Source organism: Malaya genurostris, chromosome 1 (assembly GCF_030247185.1).
Source record: "Malaya genurostris strain Urasoe2022 chromosome 1, Malgen_1.1, whole genome shotgun sequence".
NCBI lineage: Eukaryota > Metazoa > Arthropoda > Insecta > Diptera > Culicidae > Malaya > Malaya genurostris.
The window spans coordinates 78,390,653-78,410,546 of NC_080570.1; the positions used below are offsets into that span (position 1 = coordinate 78,390,653).

Consider the following 19,894-nt stretch of genomic DNA (forward strand, 5'->3'; position numbering starts at 1 on the left):
CGAAGAATTGTCACTGAGCAATCCTCACCTCCAAGGACTACCGATTTCATCATACAATAGGATCCGCCCGAGAATTCTAATCGGCCTAAAGGATCTACACCTCAGTATGGTTCTGAATTGCCGCGAAGGCAAACCGGGTCAACCGATAGCCGTCAAAACACGTTTGGGTTGGGCGATATGCGGCGGTGGAAGTTCGCAGTCGTCATCAAGTCCCGTTCACTCAATCTATCACGTCAACAGCTGTAGCCTTAATGAGACCGACGAGGATCTACACCAGGCTATGAAAAACTATTTTTCATTAGACAGTGTTGGAATCATGAAACCGACAAAATTGCTTTCCGACGAAGATCAGCGAGCTCGATCTCTTCAACACTCTTTGACAAGATTTACGGGACAACGCTACGAAACCGGCCTACTCTGGCGATCCGACAATACGCGTTTACCAGAAAGCCAAGCGATGGCGCTACATCGCTTTCAATGTCTAGAGAAGCGCAAGCAGAAAGATAAAGTTCTCGCTGAAACCTTGGAACAGAAAATTGCAGATTATGTGGTTATATTCGGAAGTTGACCGAGCAAGAGTTGAAGCAATCGGACCAACGCACGTGGTACCTCCCAGTGTTTCCAGTCACAAATCCAAATAAACCCGGTAAGGTGAGGATCGTATGAGATGCAGCAGCCAAAGTGCATGGAGTGTCTTTAAATTCGGCCCTGCTAAAAGGCCCTGATCTATTATCCTCATTGTACACCGTGCTAATCCGTTTTCGTGAGGGACCCATTGCTCTCACCGGTGATATCAGGGAAATGTTCCACCAGGTGTTGATCCAAGAATCGGACCAGCAGTGCCAACGTTTCTATTGGAGAGAAGAGAACGGACAGCTGTCAGTTTACGTGATGTGCGTTATGACATTCGGTGCTTGTTGCTCCCCAAGCTGCGCCCAATACGCGATGAACCTGAATGCCGACCGCTTTGCTGAAAAATATCCAGAAGCTACGGAAGTCATTCGGAAACAGCATTATGTAGACGACATGTTAGTCAGCGTCGACATCGAAGAAAAGGCAATTAAACTGGCTCTCGATGTTAAGTTTGTCCATTCACAAGGTGGTTTCGAAATTCGAAATTGGGTCAGCAACTCTCAGCGCGTCCTGGAAGTCTTGCGAGAGGATAAAACCATTGAAAAAAAATCTGGATCTTTCGTCTGAAATGGCCACGGAAAAGGTGCTCGGTATGTGGTGGTGTACTAAGACGGATATATTTACCTTCAAAATCATCTGGGACCGCCATGATCGCGAGTTATTGGAAGGTCACCGTCGGCCCACCAAAAGGGAGTTTTACGAGTACTGATGACCATATACGACCCTCTCGGTCTCATCGCATCGTTCCTCGTATACTTAAAGATACTACTGCAAGAAATTTGGCGTTCCGGCATCCAGTGGGATGACCAAATCGACGACAATATTTTCAAAAAGTGGCAATTATGGCTCCAAGTATTACCACAAGTTGAAGGAGTTCAGATTCCGCGTTGCTTCCTTTCAAATTTTGCGCCTGATTATGAACACGTCCAGCTACACACCTTCGTAGATGCAAGTGAAAGCGCCATGGCTGCTGCATGCTATTTGCGTTTTGTCTGGCATGACAAAATCCGATGCTGTCTTGTCGCCGCAAAAACTAGAGTCGCTCCGCTGAGATACCATTCGGTTCCGAAGTTGGAATGCCAATCTGCAGTTATTGGTGTTCGACTAGCTCGATCGGTTATCGACTCACTGTCTTTCCAAGTAGACAAATTTTTCTACCATTCCGATTCCAGGGATGTGATTTGTTGGCTGAACTCCGATCATCGACGCTATTCTCCGTTTATCGCACATCGGGTGAGCGAGATTTTGGAGGCCACAGTTGCGGACGAATGGCGTTGGATTCCCACTAAGCTAAATGTTGCCGACGATGCAACAAAGTGGGAGAAGTTTCCAGACATGACTCCGAGTTCGAGATGGTACAACGCTCCGGAATTCCTCTGGCTAACAGAAGAATCATGGCCGCGTCAACCAGCTGTAGGATGCAAAACCGACATAGAGCTTCGCCCTGGCTTATTAGCTCACTTTATAAAACCAGACAGTTTATTTAATGTTTCTAGTTGGAAACGAATGATCAATATTGCTGTAACTATTAGTCGTTTCCCCATGAATTGCCGCTTACGAATCCAGAAAAAACCTATCATTACTGGAGCTCCTTCGTTCGAAGAATTTATAACTGCGGAACGTTATTTGATTCGCCAGGCTCAGCGAGAATGTTACCTAGACGAAGTAGCAATCCTTTCGAATCCGAATGAAGCTAAGTCGTCCGTTCCAAAATCCAGTTCTCTGTATAAGCTGTCACCGTTCTTAGACGACCATGGCATTATAAGAATGCGAGGAAGAACAAACGCCTGCGGGTATATCACTGAAGACGCCAAAAACCCAATCATCCTGCCCCGTGACCACCATACTACCAAACTCATAATTGCACACTATCATAACAAATATCACCACCCAAGGGGCAAATCACTCTAAACTCTAGACAATCTCAAACTAATAAACTCATGTCATTCCAAAACAATTTTCTCTAATCTTTTTTAATCCGAACTAGTCTAGATATATTTGGGTAATTTAAAACTAATCCAACCTATTTTTGCCTAATCTTGTTTGAAGTGTATCTGTCATTCGAGCTCCCACGCAGAGATGCCATTTATACAGATTTATCTGTATTATACAGATTTTTACATGCGCATGCAGATTTAATACAGAGTACAGATTTTATACAAATTTCTCAAATAAAATACAGATTTATACAGATACCACAAAAAGTAAGAAAGAAATAATGAAACTTTTCCGTCTGAGCTTGTTTGATTACCCATATTCAAATGAAAACTTTTTCGTGCAGCGTCATGAAACTTTATTGTCAGACTGAAAAGTTGTATGACCTGACTTGACGTTGCGTAATGGGCGTTTGAATTCCATGTTTGAATTCCAAGTCATCATTTTCAAACGAAAAAAGTATATGGATTTACAATTCAATTGTGGTTGATAACAAAATCAATTAAATTTCGTCGTTGAATGTTCATGTCCGTGCGGCAAGGACTTACTATATAAAGGAATGCTCTTTGCATCTGCCATTCTATAACAATAATCTAATGAAATAACATCTTCAAACATCATTTTATTTCCGAAATTTCCTTTCTGAATACAGATAAATACAGATTTTTTATACAAAACAATACAGGTTTTCTATGAAAAATATCTGGCATCTCTGCTCCCACGTTCACAGCTTCTTATGTCAAAATAATGCTTTTCCAGATCTCGGCTAAACTTCTCTAATCCCATTCCAATCCAGCGAGATCCCTGCTAAACTTTTTTACTCCCGGTAAAACTTGTTTGAGTGCAGACAAAGTTTAGAGTGATTTGCCCCTTGTCACCACCAAAACCACGAGACCATTATTAACGAATTGCGACAGCGGTTCTGTATCCCTCGACTGCGCATCGCGTATGCGAATGTGCGCAAACACTGCCAACGCTGCAAGAATGACCGCTCGATTCCTCAGCCTCCAATAATGGCTGATCTACCGCCAGAACGACTCGATGCATTTGCTCGACCATTCACGCATGTAGGTATTGACTACTTTGGTCCCCTGGAAGTAGTCGTTGGCCGCAGAGTGGAGAAACGATGGGGTATGCTGATCACGTGTTTAACCACTAGAGCTATACATATAGAAGTGGTGCATACTCTAAATACCGATTCATGTGTAATGGGTCTTCGCAATTTCGCGGCTCGTCGAGGAACACCTAGAACGATCTATAGCGATCGCGGTACTTGTTTCATCGGGGCGAATCGTGAAATGCAGGAAGCAGTGTCACAGGTTAACTTAAAGGACATAATGAGAGAGTTCAGTGGCGTAGAAACCAGTTCGACCCCCCGCTCTCACCTCACATGGGTGGTATCTGGGAACGATGATCAGCATAGTTAAGTGAAACCTGATGGCCGTCCAACTCTCGAGAAAGCCCAGTGATGAGGTGTTACGAAACCTGCTAACCGAGATCGAGAATACCGTTAATTCTCGGCCCTTAACGCACGTTCCAATAGATGATGAATCCGCCCCAGCTCTCACTCCGAACCACTTTTTCCTAGGATCCTCCGACGGCACAAAACCACTCTGTACCCTCGACGAAAGTGGTATTGTGTTACGACGATGTTGGCGAACGTCCCAGTTACTGGCAAACCAATTTTGGAAACGATGGTTGACCGATTACCTACCCGAAATTACACGAAGGACCAAGTGGTACTCCAAAACAAAACCAATTGAAATTGGGGATGTCGTAGTAATCGTCGACCCACAACTACCCCGAAACTGTTGCCCTAAGGGCAAGGTCATCGGAACTAAACCGAGCAAAAGAGATGGCGAAATCAGAGCAGCGACCGTAAAAACCAAGACCGGAATCTATGAACGTCCAGTGGCCAAGCTAGCTGTGTTGGATATACGGAGCGTTCAGCTGTAAGCCTATAATTTCGTAGGCATACCTGGGGGGAGTGTCACTTGCACAAAGCGCAAGTTTGCGCACCTTCATCAACTCAGCCTTACCTGGAAATGTGGACACCGTTTCTATAAATCCAGGGACTTACACACACCAACTCACCAACGACGATAGGCCACCTATGCTGGTTGTGACATCGCTGCTGTCATCGGTGTTAATAAGAAAAATAATAGTAAAAATCCCTATAACAAATAGAACTCTAAGACTATCTTATCGCTAGTGCTTAAAACTAACTTATCGCTAGTGCTTAAAACTACCTTATCGCAGTGCTCTTATCACTAAATAACGCGAATTGGTAAGAAATAATGCAAAATAGCCGTAAACTTTCCTTACAAATTATTCTTAATATTAGGATCACTGATTGATTGAACAGAACTTGCTCTTGATCTCGTCAAGATATCCGTATCGTAACAGAATAGGCGAAATTACGAGGAAAACTAAACGTGAGTAATTTATATATTTGTAAAGATACTATGTTCATACAATTAAATGTTTTGAATTAATTAATTGTTACATACCATTAGCTAAACTGAACTTTACATTTTTTCAATCTATACTCGATAGGAAAATTATAACTTTTCATCACCAAACGCCTGTGTTTCATTTGAGCGTTATAGTTTCGGAAAGGTTCTGTAGAGAAATCGTTGAACGGAGTCAACATATATATCTTTTCAGATCTTTAATCTGAACTTAAGTTTGTGAAAATCGGTCAAACCATCGCTGAGAAAAGAAAGCGAGATCCATTTGGGAAAATATGATCCGGTACCTCCGGAATCGGAAAACGGGAACCAAGATAGCCGGAATCGGTTTGTTTGGCCATCTACTGAGAATGACTGTCGATTGAAGTAGTCTTAAGGCCAGTTTAGATTTTTGTCGTGAATACGACTTACTTTACTATGGGGTGCCTTTTCAAAATTAGCCATATGGAAGAATGGGCAGAACTTAATCGTGAATATCTCGACTTGTATTAATGGTAGCAACATAACTCTTTCACCATTTCATCAAAAATATGATCAGGAATTTAGGATAATATTTTGAACAATGTGAGATAACTACAAACAACTCAAAAATTAAGTTTTCTCAAAATTTGAAAATAATGCGGAAAACTCTTTACTTTCGCTTGGATTTTTCGCGCAAGGACGACGATTTTGAGGCAGTCAGGCACATATGTTCAACTGAATGCGTATAAAAGGGAAACCGTGGTCGAAAATCGATCATTTCTTTTCGTGCGTTCGGTGGAAGCAGACGTCGTGGGAGTTGAACCATCAACCAGCAGCGACGGAGAGTGCACCTTTTGCGTGGTTAAAACCTCAAACGCTCAGGTCGCAACTCTCATTCGCTTGCTGGCCATCAAGGCGAGAAGATTGCCATCGTGAGAGTTAAACCATCAACCAGCTGCGACGGAGAGTGCACCTTTTGCGTGGTTAAAACCTCAAACGCTCAGGTAGCAACTCTCATTTGCTTTTCGGTAGTCGTAACGAGAAGTTCAAATTTCAGATATTAGTTCCGCAATATAGGTTTAGTATTCAGAGCCTGCGTGCTGTTTCTAATTTCAGTTTCGAAATTGCAGTTCTAGAATTCAAACTGGATTCTGAGTCTGTTATTGGTTCTAAATTTAGTTCTTGAACTCAGGGTCCAGTTCTTTATTCCAGACTTCTTCTATTCGGTTCTTTTTAGAACCATAATAATACTCGTAAAGAATTATGCGGAAATTTACTTTACTGTACTCTATACAACTCATTCTGGTAGTCATGGCGGTCTTCAAGTTTCAGAGCTTAGTTCCGGAATATGGGTTTAGAATTCAGAGTCTGCGTGCTAAACTAACTCAACTCGTCACTCTTCATCACGAACGCTTTCATAAAAAGTTCTTTTCAGAGCCACCATTTTTTATTATAATGAACTATACTGCTTATTTCATAATATTTAATTGCGTTTCAGAATGTTTAATGTAACTAATATGTAATTTAGTCTAGGCGCATCGTTTAAATTTCTAGTAATGAAAGAGGGGAAAGTTGCACAATTCAAACAATCGATCAATTACCATTTCGAATTCGGAAGCATAAATAAAGCGTGTCATATTCGTATTCACGACATCCAGTTATGTCTCTGACATTACACACCCGTACTTTTTCTTTTTTTTCGTGTTTTGTTTCGTCGCTCTAAGTGACAATATACCATTTTTGACATACTATATAATTCCGGAACCGGAAGTCAGATCGAAATGAAATTCAGCAGTTTAGTGAAGAACCATAAGAACCATTCATATGAATCTAAGTTCGTAGGATTCGGTCGCGCCATCTCTAAGAAAAGCTAGTACACATATTTTAATATTGCACATTTTACCTCATAACTTCAGAACCGGAAGTGAGATAAAAAAACAGGAAATTAGTATGAGACCTAAAGAGCTTTCAGTTGAATCTAAGTTTGTTAAAATCGGTGTAGCCTTCTTAGAGAAAAGTTGGTGAACTTATTTTCACATTTTTATGCACATTGTATCCCATAATTCCGGAACCAGAAATCGGATCGAAATAATATTAAGGAATTTTGTATGATACCACAAGACCTTTTGAATATAAGTGTGTGAAAATCGGTCTAGCCATCTACGAGAAAAGAAGGTGCAAAAGAAACGTTACATACACTGAAATGAAAATCTTTTTTCTATTCATTAAATGTGTCATATGAATCAATTCTTTTTATTTATTATAGAAGTCATATGGAAACATATAACTATAATTGATAGTGTTTATGAAATTTATATAATATACAATAACTTTCAAATATCCATAGCCATAGTGAAAATATTGGGAATATCTTATATGAACTGTATGAATGTTTGATGACATGTATATAACAAAATTTAACAGTGTAAGATACAATTTTGGGCATGACGTCATGACGGAAAATACGGAAAAAATATTGATGGCTACCCGAGAGCAACGCCTTTTATTCGATTTGGGATTTCCGCAACATTTTCTAGACGTTTTGAGTGGTATGTATTTTACTTCGTATATATTTTGTACTCAATAATACTTTTTCACTTCAATCAGGTTGTGGTATCGGTTTATTTGAATTGGCGAACATCGGAAAGGAAGAATTACAAAAAATATTAGATCGGACAGTCCTGGGAGATGAACTCTCTTGGAATATTGACAATATATATCATGAAATCGAACGATGGCAGAAAAAAAATGTTAGTTGAATAGTTTTAAAAATATTTTTTTCATAAATACGTTTTTCAGGAACATGAAATCACTGAAATAATTTCCAGTAGAGCTGCTCTCAAAACGGTCGATTTGCAAATCGAAATTGATATAGAGAAACCTGCGGATTCTGAAACGATCAACGAAAATTAAGAAAATGTTGGTCCGCAGGGAAATGTGCACTTCAATGATCAGGTAACGTCGCGGGAATATTCATTCGAGCAACCATTGACACCATTATGCCAACCGTTGCAATCAGGTTCTGAAGTGAGTGGAAAAGGCCAATACTTGAAAAAAAAAAAATGAAAAAAAAAAAAAAAATTTATATATATATATATATATATATATATATATATATATATATATATATATATATATATATATATATATATATATATATATATATATATATATATATGTATATATATATATATATATAAAAAAAAAGTCCGCGTCCATCGTCATTCCAAATCGTGTACGACAAATACAGCAGCTCACCGCCGACTATTCTTGGAAGTACGTTCCTTCAAAGGAGAATCCCGCAGATCTGATCTCGCGTGGGGTACCTCCATCTGAACTTGGAAAACGAACGATTTGGTGGAATGGACCATCAATTTTTCTTAGTGATAATCCGAACATCGATCAACCAGCATCTCTTCCAGAAGCGGACATACCTGAGTTGAGACGAAGAGGACTTGTAACTGTACTAGGACCTTCGAGATTGAAGATTTTCGACCGAATCAGTCGGTACCCGATCATACAACGTGCGATGGCGTATGTCATTCGATTTTGTGATTACATCCGAAGTTATAGAACGACGTTGACCAAGGGACTGCCAACAGTATCGGAAATACGCAGAGCGTCAACTCTGATTGTTCGGATGGTGCAAAACGACGATTTTCATCGAGAATTGCAGATGTTGAAGGACGACAAGGAAGGCAAGGTATCTTTTCAAAACCTCAACCCTTTCATTGATCCAAATGATGTGATACTGCGAGTTGGTGGAAGACTGAAGCACGCAGTTTTACCGTACGAACACAAACACCAAGCCTTGCTTCCCGAGACTCATCCATTCACAGTGACGTTGATCAGGCATCTGCATTGCACTAATATGCATCTTGGCCAACGTAGCTTATTAGGAGTTGTACGACAACAGTATTGGCCGCTCAAGGCTAAAAACGTCATTCGAAAGATACTACATCACTGCATACCGTGCTTTCGAATGAAACCCAAGAAGTCTACGCAATTGATGGGAGATCTACCGGACTATCGGGTTCAGCCTTCACCAGTGTTTTCACATTCAGGCTTGGACTTTGCAGGACCTTTCAAGTTACGGCTGAGTGCCAACACAAGAAATCCGACAACCACCAAGGGGTACGTTTGTCTATTCGTCTGCATGGCAACCCGTGCTGTGCACCTAGAAGCGGTATCCGATTTATCTACTGAAACATTCATGGCCGCACTCCAACGATTCGTCAGTCGCCGTGGGCTGCCGCAGAAGCTGTATTCCGACAACGCGACTAACTTTGAAGGAGCTAACAACGAGATGAGTCGACTAGCAGAACTATTTCGAAACGAGCAGCATCTGCGAACGCTGATTGACTACTGTGCATCGAAACAAATTGAGTGGTCTTTCATTCCTCCACGTAGTCCGCACTTCGGCGGCATATGGGAAGCAGGAGTCAAATCAGTAAAATCGCATCTGAAGCTAGTTCTTGCAGAACACAAATTAACGTACGAAGCACTCGCTACCGTTTTGGCACAAGTGGAAGCAATTTTAAACTCCCGGCCTCTCACTCCTGCTTCTGACGACCCGAACGACATGACAGCGATAACACCTGCTCACTTCATTATAGGGAGAGAATTTCAAGCAATTTTGGAACCTTCGTATGTCAACATTCCTCAAGGCAGATTGTCTCGTTGGCAATTCGTCCAGGATTTAAAACAGAAATTCTGGAAAATGTGGATGAAAGACTACCTTCAGGAACTCCAGAAACGTCAACGTGATTTGAAGGTGACCGAATTTAAAATTGGAGCGTTAGTAGTTATTGTCGACGAGAACGTACCGCCACTGAAATGGGTACTAGCCCGCATAATCGAACTACATCCAGGACGTGACGGACACACACGTGTGGTATCTTTGCAAACGGGAAGCGGTGTCACCAAGAGAGCCGTGAAGAAAATCTGCGTATTGCCACTCGACAACGAAGAAGGTACACCTGATGGTTAATCTTTGAAATAGACCATTTCAACGCCCGGGAGGATGTTCGTTCTGGCGACACTGCACTGTAGAGCGAAACAGATTATACTCTTCTATAGCATACTTTTTCTTATTCCTTCTTATTATATTCAGAATAAATTTGACTGTTGTAAAAGACAGACGCGTTTTTGATTTCGTCGTGAAATACTAGAAACCGAAACATCTTCGATACAGTCCACCCGCGAGTGAACAATAACAGGGGATTTCCCTTCAAAAAATTATACTTCTAATCATTTCTTCATCCAATACCTTAGGTACTGAATCGTTAAAATCGTTAAAGCCTTAAAAAACGATCATTTTGTTACAAAAATTACATTTCTTCCAATTAACCTTTATATTTATCGAGGACGTCTAACGGGTGAAAAAAACACTATTTTTGAGAATTTTTTAGAGCTATCGTTCCAAATAATAAATTCAAACGATATGCATAATAAAAAGCATCATTCGAATAACATTTCTTCGTGGTATTGAGAAATAAGGCGGTAAAAAAGTATTTTTGAGGACGCTTCTTAGAAATCATGATTTGCTGTGTCCACTATACCTCAGCGCATACTAATCCGAAGTCAACAAACCAAAGCAGAATAGCTGTAGTAGATGTTTTTCTAGACCCATACGTTTTTGTTTATTTTTTTTATGTTTTTGGTGGTTGTTGAAAGTCAAAACAACGATTTTTCGTTGCGGTCTAGTATTTTACATGTAGAGGGTTTGCGCAAAATTTGAAAATAATTGGTGAAGCATTTTTGGAATGACGATGGACGCGGACTTTTTTTTTATATATATATATATACATATATATATATATATATATATATATATATATATATATATATATATATATATATATATATATATATATATATATATATATATATATGTATATATATATATATAAAAAAAAAGTCCGCGTCCATCGTCATTCCAAAAATGCTTCACCAATTATTTTCAAATTTTGCGCAAACCCTCTACATGTAAAATACTAGACCGCAACGAAAAATCGTTGTTTTGACTTTCAACAACCACCAAAAACATAAAAAAAATAAACAAAAACGTATGGGTCTAGAAAAACATCTACTACAGCTATTCTGCTTTGGTTTGTTGACTTCGGATTAGTATGCGCTGAGGTATAGTGGACACAGCAAATCATGATTTCTAAGAAGCGTCCTCAAAAATACTTTTTTACCGCCTTATTTCTCAATACCACGAAGAAATGTTATTCGAATGATGCTTTTTATTATGCATATCGTTTGAATTTATTATTTGGAACGATAGCTCTAAAAAATTCTCAAAAATAGTGTTTTTTTCACCCGTTAGACGTCCTCGATAAATATAAAGGTTAATTGGAAGAAATGTAATTTTTGTAACAAAATGATCGTTTTTTAAGGCTTTAACGATTTTAACGATTCAGTACCTAAGGTATTGGATGAAGAAATGATTAGAAGTATAATTTTTTGAAGGGAAATCCCCTGTTATTGTTCACTCGCGGGTGGACTGTATCGAAGATGTTTCGGTTTCTAGTATTTCACGACGAAATCAAAAACGCGTCTGTCTTTTACAACAGTCAAATTTATTCTGAATATAATAAGAAGGAATAAGAAAAAGTATGCTATAGAAGAGTATAATCTGTTTCGCTCTACAGTGCAGTGTCGCCAGAACGAACATCCTCCCGGGCGTTGAAATGGTCTATTTCAAAGATTAACCATCAGGTGTACCTTCTTCGTTGTCGAGTGGCAATACGCAGATTTTCTTCACGGCTCTCTTGGTGACACCGCTTCCCGTTTGCAAAGATACCACACGTGTGTGTCCGTCACGTCCTGGATGTAGTTCGATTATGCGGGCTAGTACCCATTTCAGTGGCGGTACGTTCTCGTCGACAATAACTACTAACGCTCCAATTTTAAATTCGGTCACCTTCAAATCACGTTGACGTTTCTGGAGTTCCTGAAGGTAGTCTTTCATCCACATTTTCCAGAATTTCTGTTTTAAATCCTGGACGAATTGCCAACGAGACAATCTGCCTTGAGGAATGTTGACATACGAAGGTTCCAAAATTGCTTGAAATTCTCTCCCTATAATGAAGTGAGCAGGTGTTATCGCTGTCATGTCGTTCGGGTCGTCAGAAGCAGGAGTGAGAGGCCGGGAGTTTAAAATTGCTTCCACTTGTGCCAAAACGGTAGCGAGTGCTTCGTACGTTAATTTGTGTTCTGCAAGAACTAGCTTCAGATGCGATTTTACTGATTTGACTCCTGCTTCCCATATGCCGCCGAAGTGCGGACTACGTGGAGGAATGAAAGACCACTCAATTTGTTTCGATGCACAGTAGTCAATCAGCGTTCGCAGATGCTGCTCGTTTCGAAATAGTTCTGCTAGTCGACTCATCTCGTTGTTAGCTCCTTCAAAGTTAGTCGCGTTGTCGGAATACAGCTTCTGCGGCAGCCCACGGCGACTGACGAATCGTTGGAGTGCGGCCATGAATGTTTCAGTAGATAAATCGGATACCGCTTCTAGGTGCACAGCACGGGTTGCCATGCAGACGAATAGACAAACGTACCCCTTGGTGGTTGTCGGATTTCTTGTGTTGGCACTCAGCCGTAACTTGAAAGGTCCTGCAAAGTCCAAGCCTGAATGTGAAAACACTGGTGAAGGCTGAACCCGATAGTCCGGTAGATCTCCCATCAATTGCGTAGACTTCTTGGGTTTCATTCGAAAGCACGGTATGCAGTGATGTAGTATCTTTCGAATGACGTTTTTAGCCTTGAGCGGCCAATACTGTTGTCGTACAACTCCTAATAAGCTACGTTGGCCAAGATGCATATTAGTGCAATGCAGATGCCTGATCAACGTCACTGTGAATGGATGAGTCTCGGGAAGCAAGGCTTGGTGTTTGTGTTCGTACGGTAAAACTGCGTGCTTCAGTCTTCCACCAACTCGCAGTATCACATCATTTGGATCAATGAAAGGGTTGAGGTTTTGAAAAGATACCTTGCCTTCCTTGTCGTCCTTCAACATCTGCAATTCTCGATGAAAATCGTCGTTTTGCACCATCCGAACAATCAGAGTTGACGCTCTGCGTATTTCCGATACTGTTGGCAGTCCCTTGGTCAACGTCGTTCTATAACTTCGGATGTAATCACAAAATCGAATGACATACGCCATCGCACGTTGTATGATCGGGTACCGACTGATTCGGTCGAAAATCTTCAATCTCGAAGGTCCTAGTACAGTTACAAGTCCTCTTCGTCTCAACTCAGGTATGTCCGCTTCTGGAAGAGATGCTGGTTGATCGATGTTCGGATTATCACTAAGAAAAATTGATGGTCCATTCCACCAAATCGTTCGTTTTCCAAGTTCAGATGGAGGTACCCCACGCGAGATCAGATCTGCGGGATTCTCCTTTGAAGGAACGTACTTCCAAGAATAGTCGGCGGTGAGCTGCTGTATTTGTCGTACACGATTTCCGACGAACACAGTCAGCGAATCAGGTGGTTTCTGTAGCCAGCATAATACAATCTGCGAATCCGACCACAGATGCACAGAGCTGAAATCGGTATCAAGGGATGCTAGCGTCTTCACGGTAAGCTGTGATAATAATAGAGCTGCCTGTAGCTCTGCTTGAGGGGTTGTAATCTTCTTCTTCTTGTTCGATTTCTGCGGCAAGATTCGTGATTTGCTGCAAATCAACGTCATTTTCGCTGTTCCATCGTTTCGTACAGACCTTGCATACAGACAAGCGCCAAATGCTATGTCTGATGCATCAGCAAAACCATAGATCTGGTATGCACTGGCTTCGTCACTATAAATCCATCTATTGATCTTCACATTGTTCAAACAATGTAGTTGCTGTCGGTATTCAATCCACAACTTTGCAAGTTCCTGCGGCACCGGTTGGTCCCACTCCAGGTTGAAGGCCCACAGTTCGCGCATTATTAATTTTGCCGTGGTGACTACAGGTCCCACGAATCCCAAAGGATCAAAAATCTTGGCAATCTGACTGAGAATCATTCGTTTAGTCAGCGGAGTATTCGAAGAATTATTCGGGATGGTGAATGTGAAAAAATCTTCTTTAGGATTCCACAAAATACCCAAAGTTTTCATCATCATGTTGACCGCAGGATCTGTTATATCCACGAGGCTTTCTCGCTGCTCTTCAGGAACAGTAGCTAGTAGTACTTCGGAATTAGAACAAAATTTGTGTGCATCGAAGCCTCCCTTTTTCAGCAAACCAACTATTTCGTTCTTGAGCGTAATTGCGTCATCTAAAGAATCTGCTCCAGTGAGAACATCATCGATGTAAAACGATTTTCTGATCGCCTTAGCAGCAAGCGGGTATCTGCGTTCCTCGTCATCAGCAAGTTGACGCAACGTCATTGTTGCCAAAAACGGAGAAGATGCGAGTCCATATGTAACCGTTCTTAACTCGAAGACATGCAACGGTTGGTCTTGGTGTTCACGCCAAAGAATCCTCTGGAATCGAATGTCGTCTTCGTTTACCAAAATCTGCCTGTACATTTTTTAAAATATCGGCGGTAAAGGCAATTTTATGGGTTCGGAAATTCATCAATATCGATACAAGATCGTTCTGGACCGTCGGGCCCACCATTTGTGTCTGATTAATACTAACTCCAGTGTCACTCTGCGCCGAACCGTCAAACACCACACGAAGTCGAGTTGTTGTGCTGCTCGGTTTTAAAACATAATGGTGTGGTAGATAATACGCCGATTGCGCTTCATCCAAATCTCCAGTTTCACTTATTGACATGTGACCGAGCTCCTCATATTGTTTTAAAAAGGCGGTGTATTGAAGCTTGATCTCCGGTGCTCTGTCCAATCGCTTTTCCAATGCAAAAAATCGTTTCGTAGCCATTGCCTTGGAATCACCCAACTGAAGTTTCAGATCGTTAAAGGGAAGACGGACAACGTATCTCCCTTCCGCGTTGCGTGTGTGGGTTTTACAAAAATGGTCCACACATAACTCATCACATGATGGTACATTTATCTCTTCGAAGTCGTCACAGGACTCTATTTGCCAGAAACGTCGCACTATCTCATTGAGATTTTCTTCAGCAGTGATACACAAAGATTGAAAAGTCTTGGAACTCTTGCTTGGAACAGGACCGCTCAACACCCAACCAAACTGGGTTTCTTGCAGAATTGCAGCAGTGTTGGCGACCTTCATGCGTCCTGACATCAACATCTCGAAAAATATTTCAGCTCCCAACAACATGTCAACACGATCAGGAGTGCTGAAATTCGGGTCCGCTAACTGTATGTTCTTCGGCAGATTCAAATGAGTGTAGTCCACATCCGTAAGAGGTAGATTACTCGTTATCCTGGGCACAATCAAGAATTCGAGACACGCTGTGTAGTTGTTTACACGAGACTTGATTTTTGTGTTAATTTTGAACCGAACTCTCGTGTGGATGTCGTTCAAACCGCTTATGGAAATATGAGCGGGCTCCTTTTTCAGGGACAGCAGTGTAGCAAAATGCTCCGATACGAAGTTCGAATGTGAACCCGAGTCTAAGAGAACTCGACATGGGTACGAGTTATCCGCCTTTCCGTAAACAAGTACTACCGCTGTCGATAGTAGAACTTGCTTCTCCGTAGTCTTCAATTGTGTGTAGAACGATGATTGCGTGTTCGTCTCGTGTGACACGATCTCCGGAGTGATTGATGTTGATACTTCGGAATTCTTCTCTGAGTTGCACTGTGCATTGGCATTCGTAGAATCATCAAGTTTCATTGGCTGACCATCATTATGCAACGTTGTATGGTGACGTTTGTTGCATTTTTTGCACGTATGTTTCGATGTACAATCCGATGTGCGATGTCCCTTTTGCAAGCAGTTGAAACACGCGCCAATTTTTCGCAGTGTAGCATATCGATCGGAGATGGTGGCGCCTTTGAACGATTCACATTTCCACAATTCGTGGGTTCCGGAACAATGCGGGCAGCTACTGGTTGCCGCAACTAAGGTACTCGTCCGTACCCTTGTGTCGGGAGGGCGCATCTGTTTCACGATTTTAATGGGCGGTTTTATGTTAGAACGAATCTTCTCTAATACTCGACATCTTTCGCGCAAGAATTCTAAAGTTGAATCGTAGCTAGGAAGTTCACCAGACGTCTGCTTAAGTTCCCATGCCTTACGGGTATCGTTGTCAAGTTTCATAGCAATGCGGTTAACTAGCATGCTTTCGCCGAGTCCAGACACTGGTAACCCAAGATTCTTCAGGGCATCAACATTCTTGGTACAAGTATCTAACAGCCTTCTCATGTCCATAGCGTTTTCGCCAGCGAGCCTTGGCAAATCAAATAACGCATCGATATGCTTGTCGATTATGAGCCTACGATCCTCAAAACGCTCCGTCAAGGTAGCCCAAGCTGAATCATAATCGTTATTATTGATTATCTCCTGGTCAATTATACCAGCCGCTTTGCCTACTAAAGAATTCCGAAGGTGGTACAACTTTATGGCTGGGGATTCTGAGCTGTATCGCGCCATTATTGTCTCGAACATCGATTTGAAAGCGTACCAGTTCTCGTACGATCCATCGAACGAAGGCAACGGTACCTTCAACGCTGGCAGCTGGGTTGTATTTGCGATCGCAGGTACAGCAGGTGTAAATGATGGTTCCTCCTTCTTGATGGTTGCATCTAGTAATTTAGTAAGGACAATATACAACTCACCATAAATTTGTTCGAATTCGATGCCAGAATTCTCCAGCTCCGTACGATCGTCAACGCTAATATCCAGTCCCTGGGCTCGCTGATGGTACACATTGTAATCAGTGTTGATGCTTTCCACAGTCTTCAACTGTAACTGTAAAAACTGCTTGCACTCCAATTTCTGATTGGAATCATCGGTATCTGTTTCCATCACACTCTTCACTCTTTCCATTCTTCTCTCTAGTGCATTTAACTGGTTTCGCAACACTTTGAATTCAGCCGCCATTTTTTTCATTATTTCCTTCCTTTTCTGGCGCTTTTTTTGTCCACTGATTCCAAGTTCTTCACTATTCTCACCGTCGCTCTTCACTGGCGTAATGTTCTCGCTATCCCTTTCGCTCCTTTTACCGTCGGGAGTACGGAGCATGTTCAATCCTGCTCGCTTCCACTACAGGTTCACTTGTACACCAACAAAGAGCCAGAATTGCGTCACTTTTAGGCTGTTTATCAACCGTCACGAAATCACTTCATGAAATCCACAATGGCGTCACTTTTTGGCCATGCAAAATTCACTTTTATCGTCACTTGATTCGACTTGTTAGCCGTCAGGAAAACGCCTTTTCCGATTACGAAAGCCACAATGGCGACACTTTGTTCGGCTCGCTAGCCGTCGAAAATCACTTTTGCGTCTCAAATTCCACTGCCTTCGAAGCAGCAGACCGACAACCGAAACACATATCCGGTTCGAAGGACCAAAATGTTATTGTTCACTCGCGGGTGGACTGTATCGAAGATGTTTCGGTTTCTAGTATTTCACGACGAAATCAAAAACGCGTCTGTCTTTTACAACAGTCAAATTTATTCTGAATATAATAAGAAGGAATAAGAAAAAGTATGCTATAGAAGAGTATAATCTGTTTCGCTCTACAGTGCAGTGTCGCCAGAACGAACATCCCCATTGATGCAATAATGATTGTAACTTAGCTCTGAAGACGCCGATCAAATTTCGGTGTCCTTCTGAAGTCACTGAAGTTTCACATCCTTACCTTTTTTATCTACTCGGCTCGGGTCGAATTACCCGGGAGAATTGCGAACTCACTTCCCTATCGTTTTCCGAATTAACCAAAGATAGTGAAAGGGATAAAAACTTTCGAGATGTATGAAATATTCATATAACATGCACAATAAGAATGGCAGATTTATTGGAACTTTTCAGGTTATAAATGTAATTTTAATGAATATAGGATAGGAATAAAGTTGAGTCCGCTTACGGTTTTCCTGGCGTCGTTTTCGATCTCGAAATCCTAACGTAGCGTCGGGCTCGAAATCCAATGGTCGTACCTCGACGATCGATTCCACTTCGAACAGGTAGATTTAAATCACTCTTCAGCGACTGGAACAATGGTAACATCTACAGTCTCGGTTTTCAGCACAACCGGTCGGTATGGGAGCCACACACACCCAAGAGATCACTAGGTGGATTCTGTTGACAGTTAACTGGTCACTATTCACCTGCGGTGGATATCGGGGAACCTTCCTTGGTGTTGGTTCCGCCCGGTTTATCACTCACGATGGCTACCACATTATGATCGATACTATAGTCACTGTAATAAGCGGTATTAAGGTACCACACTTTATATTGCTAGACTTTTGTTACCAGAAAAGCAGTGATGTCCTAGCTCAGCACACGAGCTGCTCTATACCTGCTGTGTGAGCCTATGAAGCTCATGTGCTGTGCTTTTTCAAACCAGACTCATTGAACGCGTGCTAGCAAGAAAAGAGAGCCGTATCGATAGAGCTCGTAGCTCGTTGAAATACGAAGCATGCGAGCTAGCAGAAAACACGCACACGAAGTCTGAAGCACACGCTCGTGTGCCGTGTTGCTACTAGATCGAGAGTCGTGTGCTTCGTAGAACCAGCTCGCAATTCAACTGGTGTGCTGGATCTTCTTCTGGCTCATTCTTCTGGATTGGGTTCTAGCTCGTGAGCTGGCTCATGTGCTAGCCCATTTCCTTATTTGAGTGTCCGTTCTTTTTTTTTTATTCAATAATATAATATCATTTTCAGGCACACAGTGTCCGCTCTTGTCTTGTTTCTTGTCAGTAGGTGGACTACACAAATCAATATTATTGTCAATCCAAATGATTAGCGGCTTTCACATAAGGTGAAATTATCGTCAATACTCGACATTTTGACAATGCTTTTGATGATGAATAATCGTGTGCATTCAAATGGGTATGACGTATTGACGAAGGATTTACAATACTGAATACTGACTTTTCATGAATAATGTCCGGTTATAAGTTGATAAGACTTTTCTTGTTCAAATGAGGACACTATAAAACAAATTCGGAGAACGAAGTATGAATTGTCAAGTCAAGGCATTTCATACGAACATCAACATAGCGAGTTTGACCGATACCAGGATTTACAATACTGAATATTGACTATAATATTGCCTCAAGTAAGGACTATTATTACCGTTCCCTTTATAAAAATGCTTTATATATTACAAAGTTAAATGATCTGTAGTAATAATTTTTGTGCCCCCAATAATGACGTAATCATGACTTAATTTAGAATGCCGGCTAATCGATCGATTATCCGAGTAGCGGAATAGTAACCCTGACAATCAACTAAAATTAATAGATTAGTTTGAAAATGATATTCGATTTTTGAATAATCGAATAATTCGAAAAATCCGACATCCCTAAATTAAAAGTCTAAAAACATAAAATTCTTTCCATAAATGAATTAAGTCCTGTGACGTTATTAGTGGTATTCTCAAGCGAATGGCAAAGAAAGCAAGTCTTACTCGTTATCATGGCTTGCATCAAAATAGCAAACAATGTACTATTTGTTTAAAGATACTACATGTATTCCGAAAAATAAAATGCACTTAGCAGCTGCATTGTTATCAAGAATTGAGTCACATTGGATTCTGAAAAGCCTTCTCTGATTTAGTTTTCGAGAAAACAGATGCTGAAAAAAAATCAATAACGGAAAGTTTTTAGTAGGAAAATAGTTTTCTTCTAGTGTCCATCTCGCAATGTATGAGACAAATGGATTTTGTTGCATTAACATGCAATGTTTAAAATAATTTTTATTTCAAAAGGAGTTGCATTTTTTTATCAAATCGGTAATAACATATTTCAAAACCAAGTCCAGATCCATTTGGAAAGACAAAGTATGCAATGTGGCTTTGATTGAA

General features: G+C 41.1%; 4 protein-coding genes across 4 annotated transcripts in view; 1 reads left to right on the forward strand and 3 right to left on the reverse strand.

The window, feature by feature from the left end:
* Positions 1-19,894, reverse strand: part of LOC131440541 (protein FAM50 homolog) — a 347,038-nt gene that overhangs the window by 218,429 nt on the left and 108,715 nt on the right. The window lies entirely within an intron of this gene.
* On the forward strand, positions 8,530-9,990 carry LOC131426284 (uncharacterized). The gene has a single exon (XM_058588899.1). It carries the CDS (start codon positions 8,530-8,532, stop codon positions 9,988-9,990), a length of 1,461 nt encoding a protein of 486 aa, XP_058444882.1.
* LOC131426288 (uncharacterized) lies at positions 11,713-14,385 on the reverse strand. Its single transcript, XM_058588911.1, has one exon. It carries the CDS (start codon positions 14,383-14,385, stop codon positions 11,713-11,715), a length of 2,673 nt encoding a protein of 890 aa, XP_058444894.1.
* On the reverse strand, positions 14,465-17,110 carry LOC131426299 (uncharacterized). The gene has a single exon (XM_058588922.1). It carries the CDS (start codon positions 17,108-17,110, stop codon positions 14,465-14,467), a length of 2,646 nt encoding a protein of 881 aa, XP_058444905.1.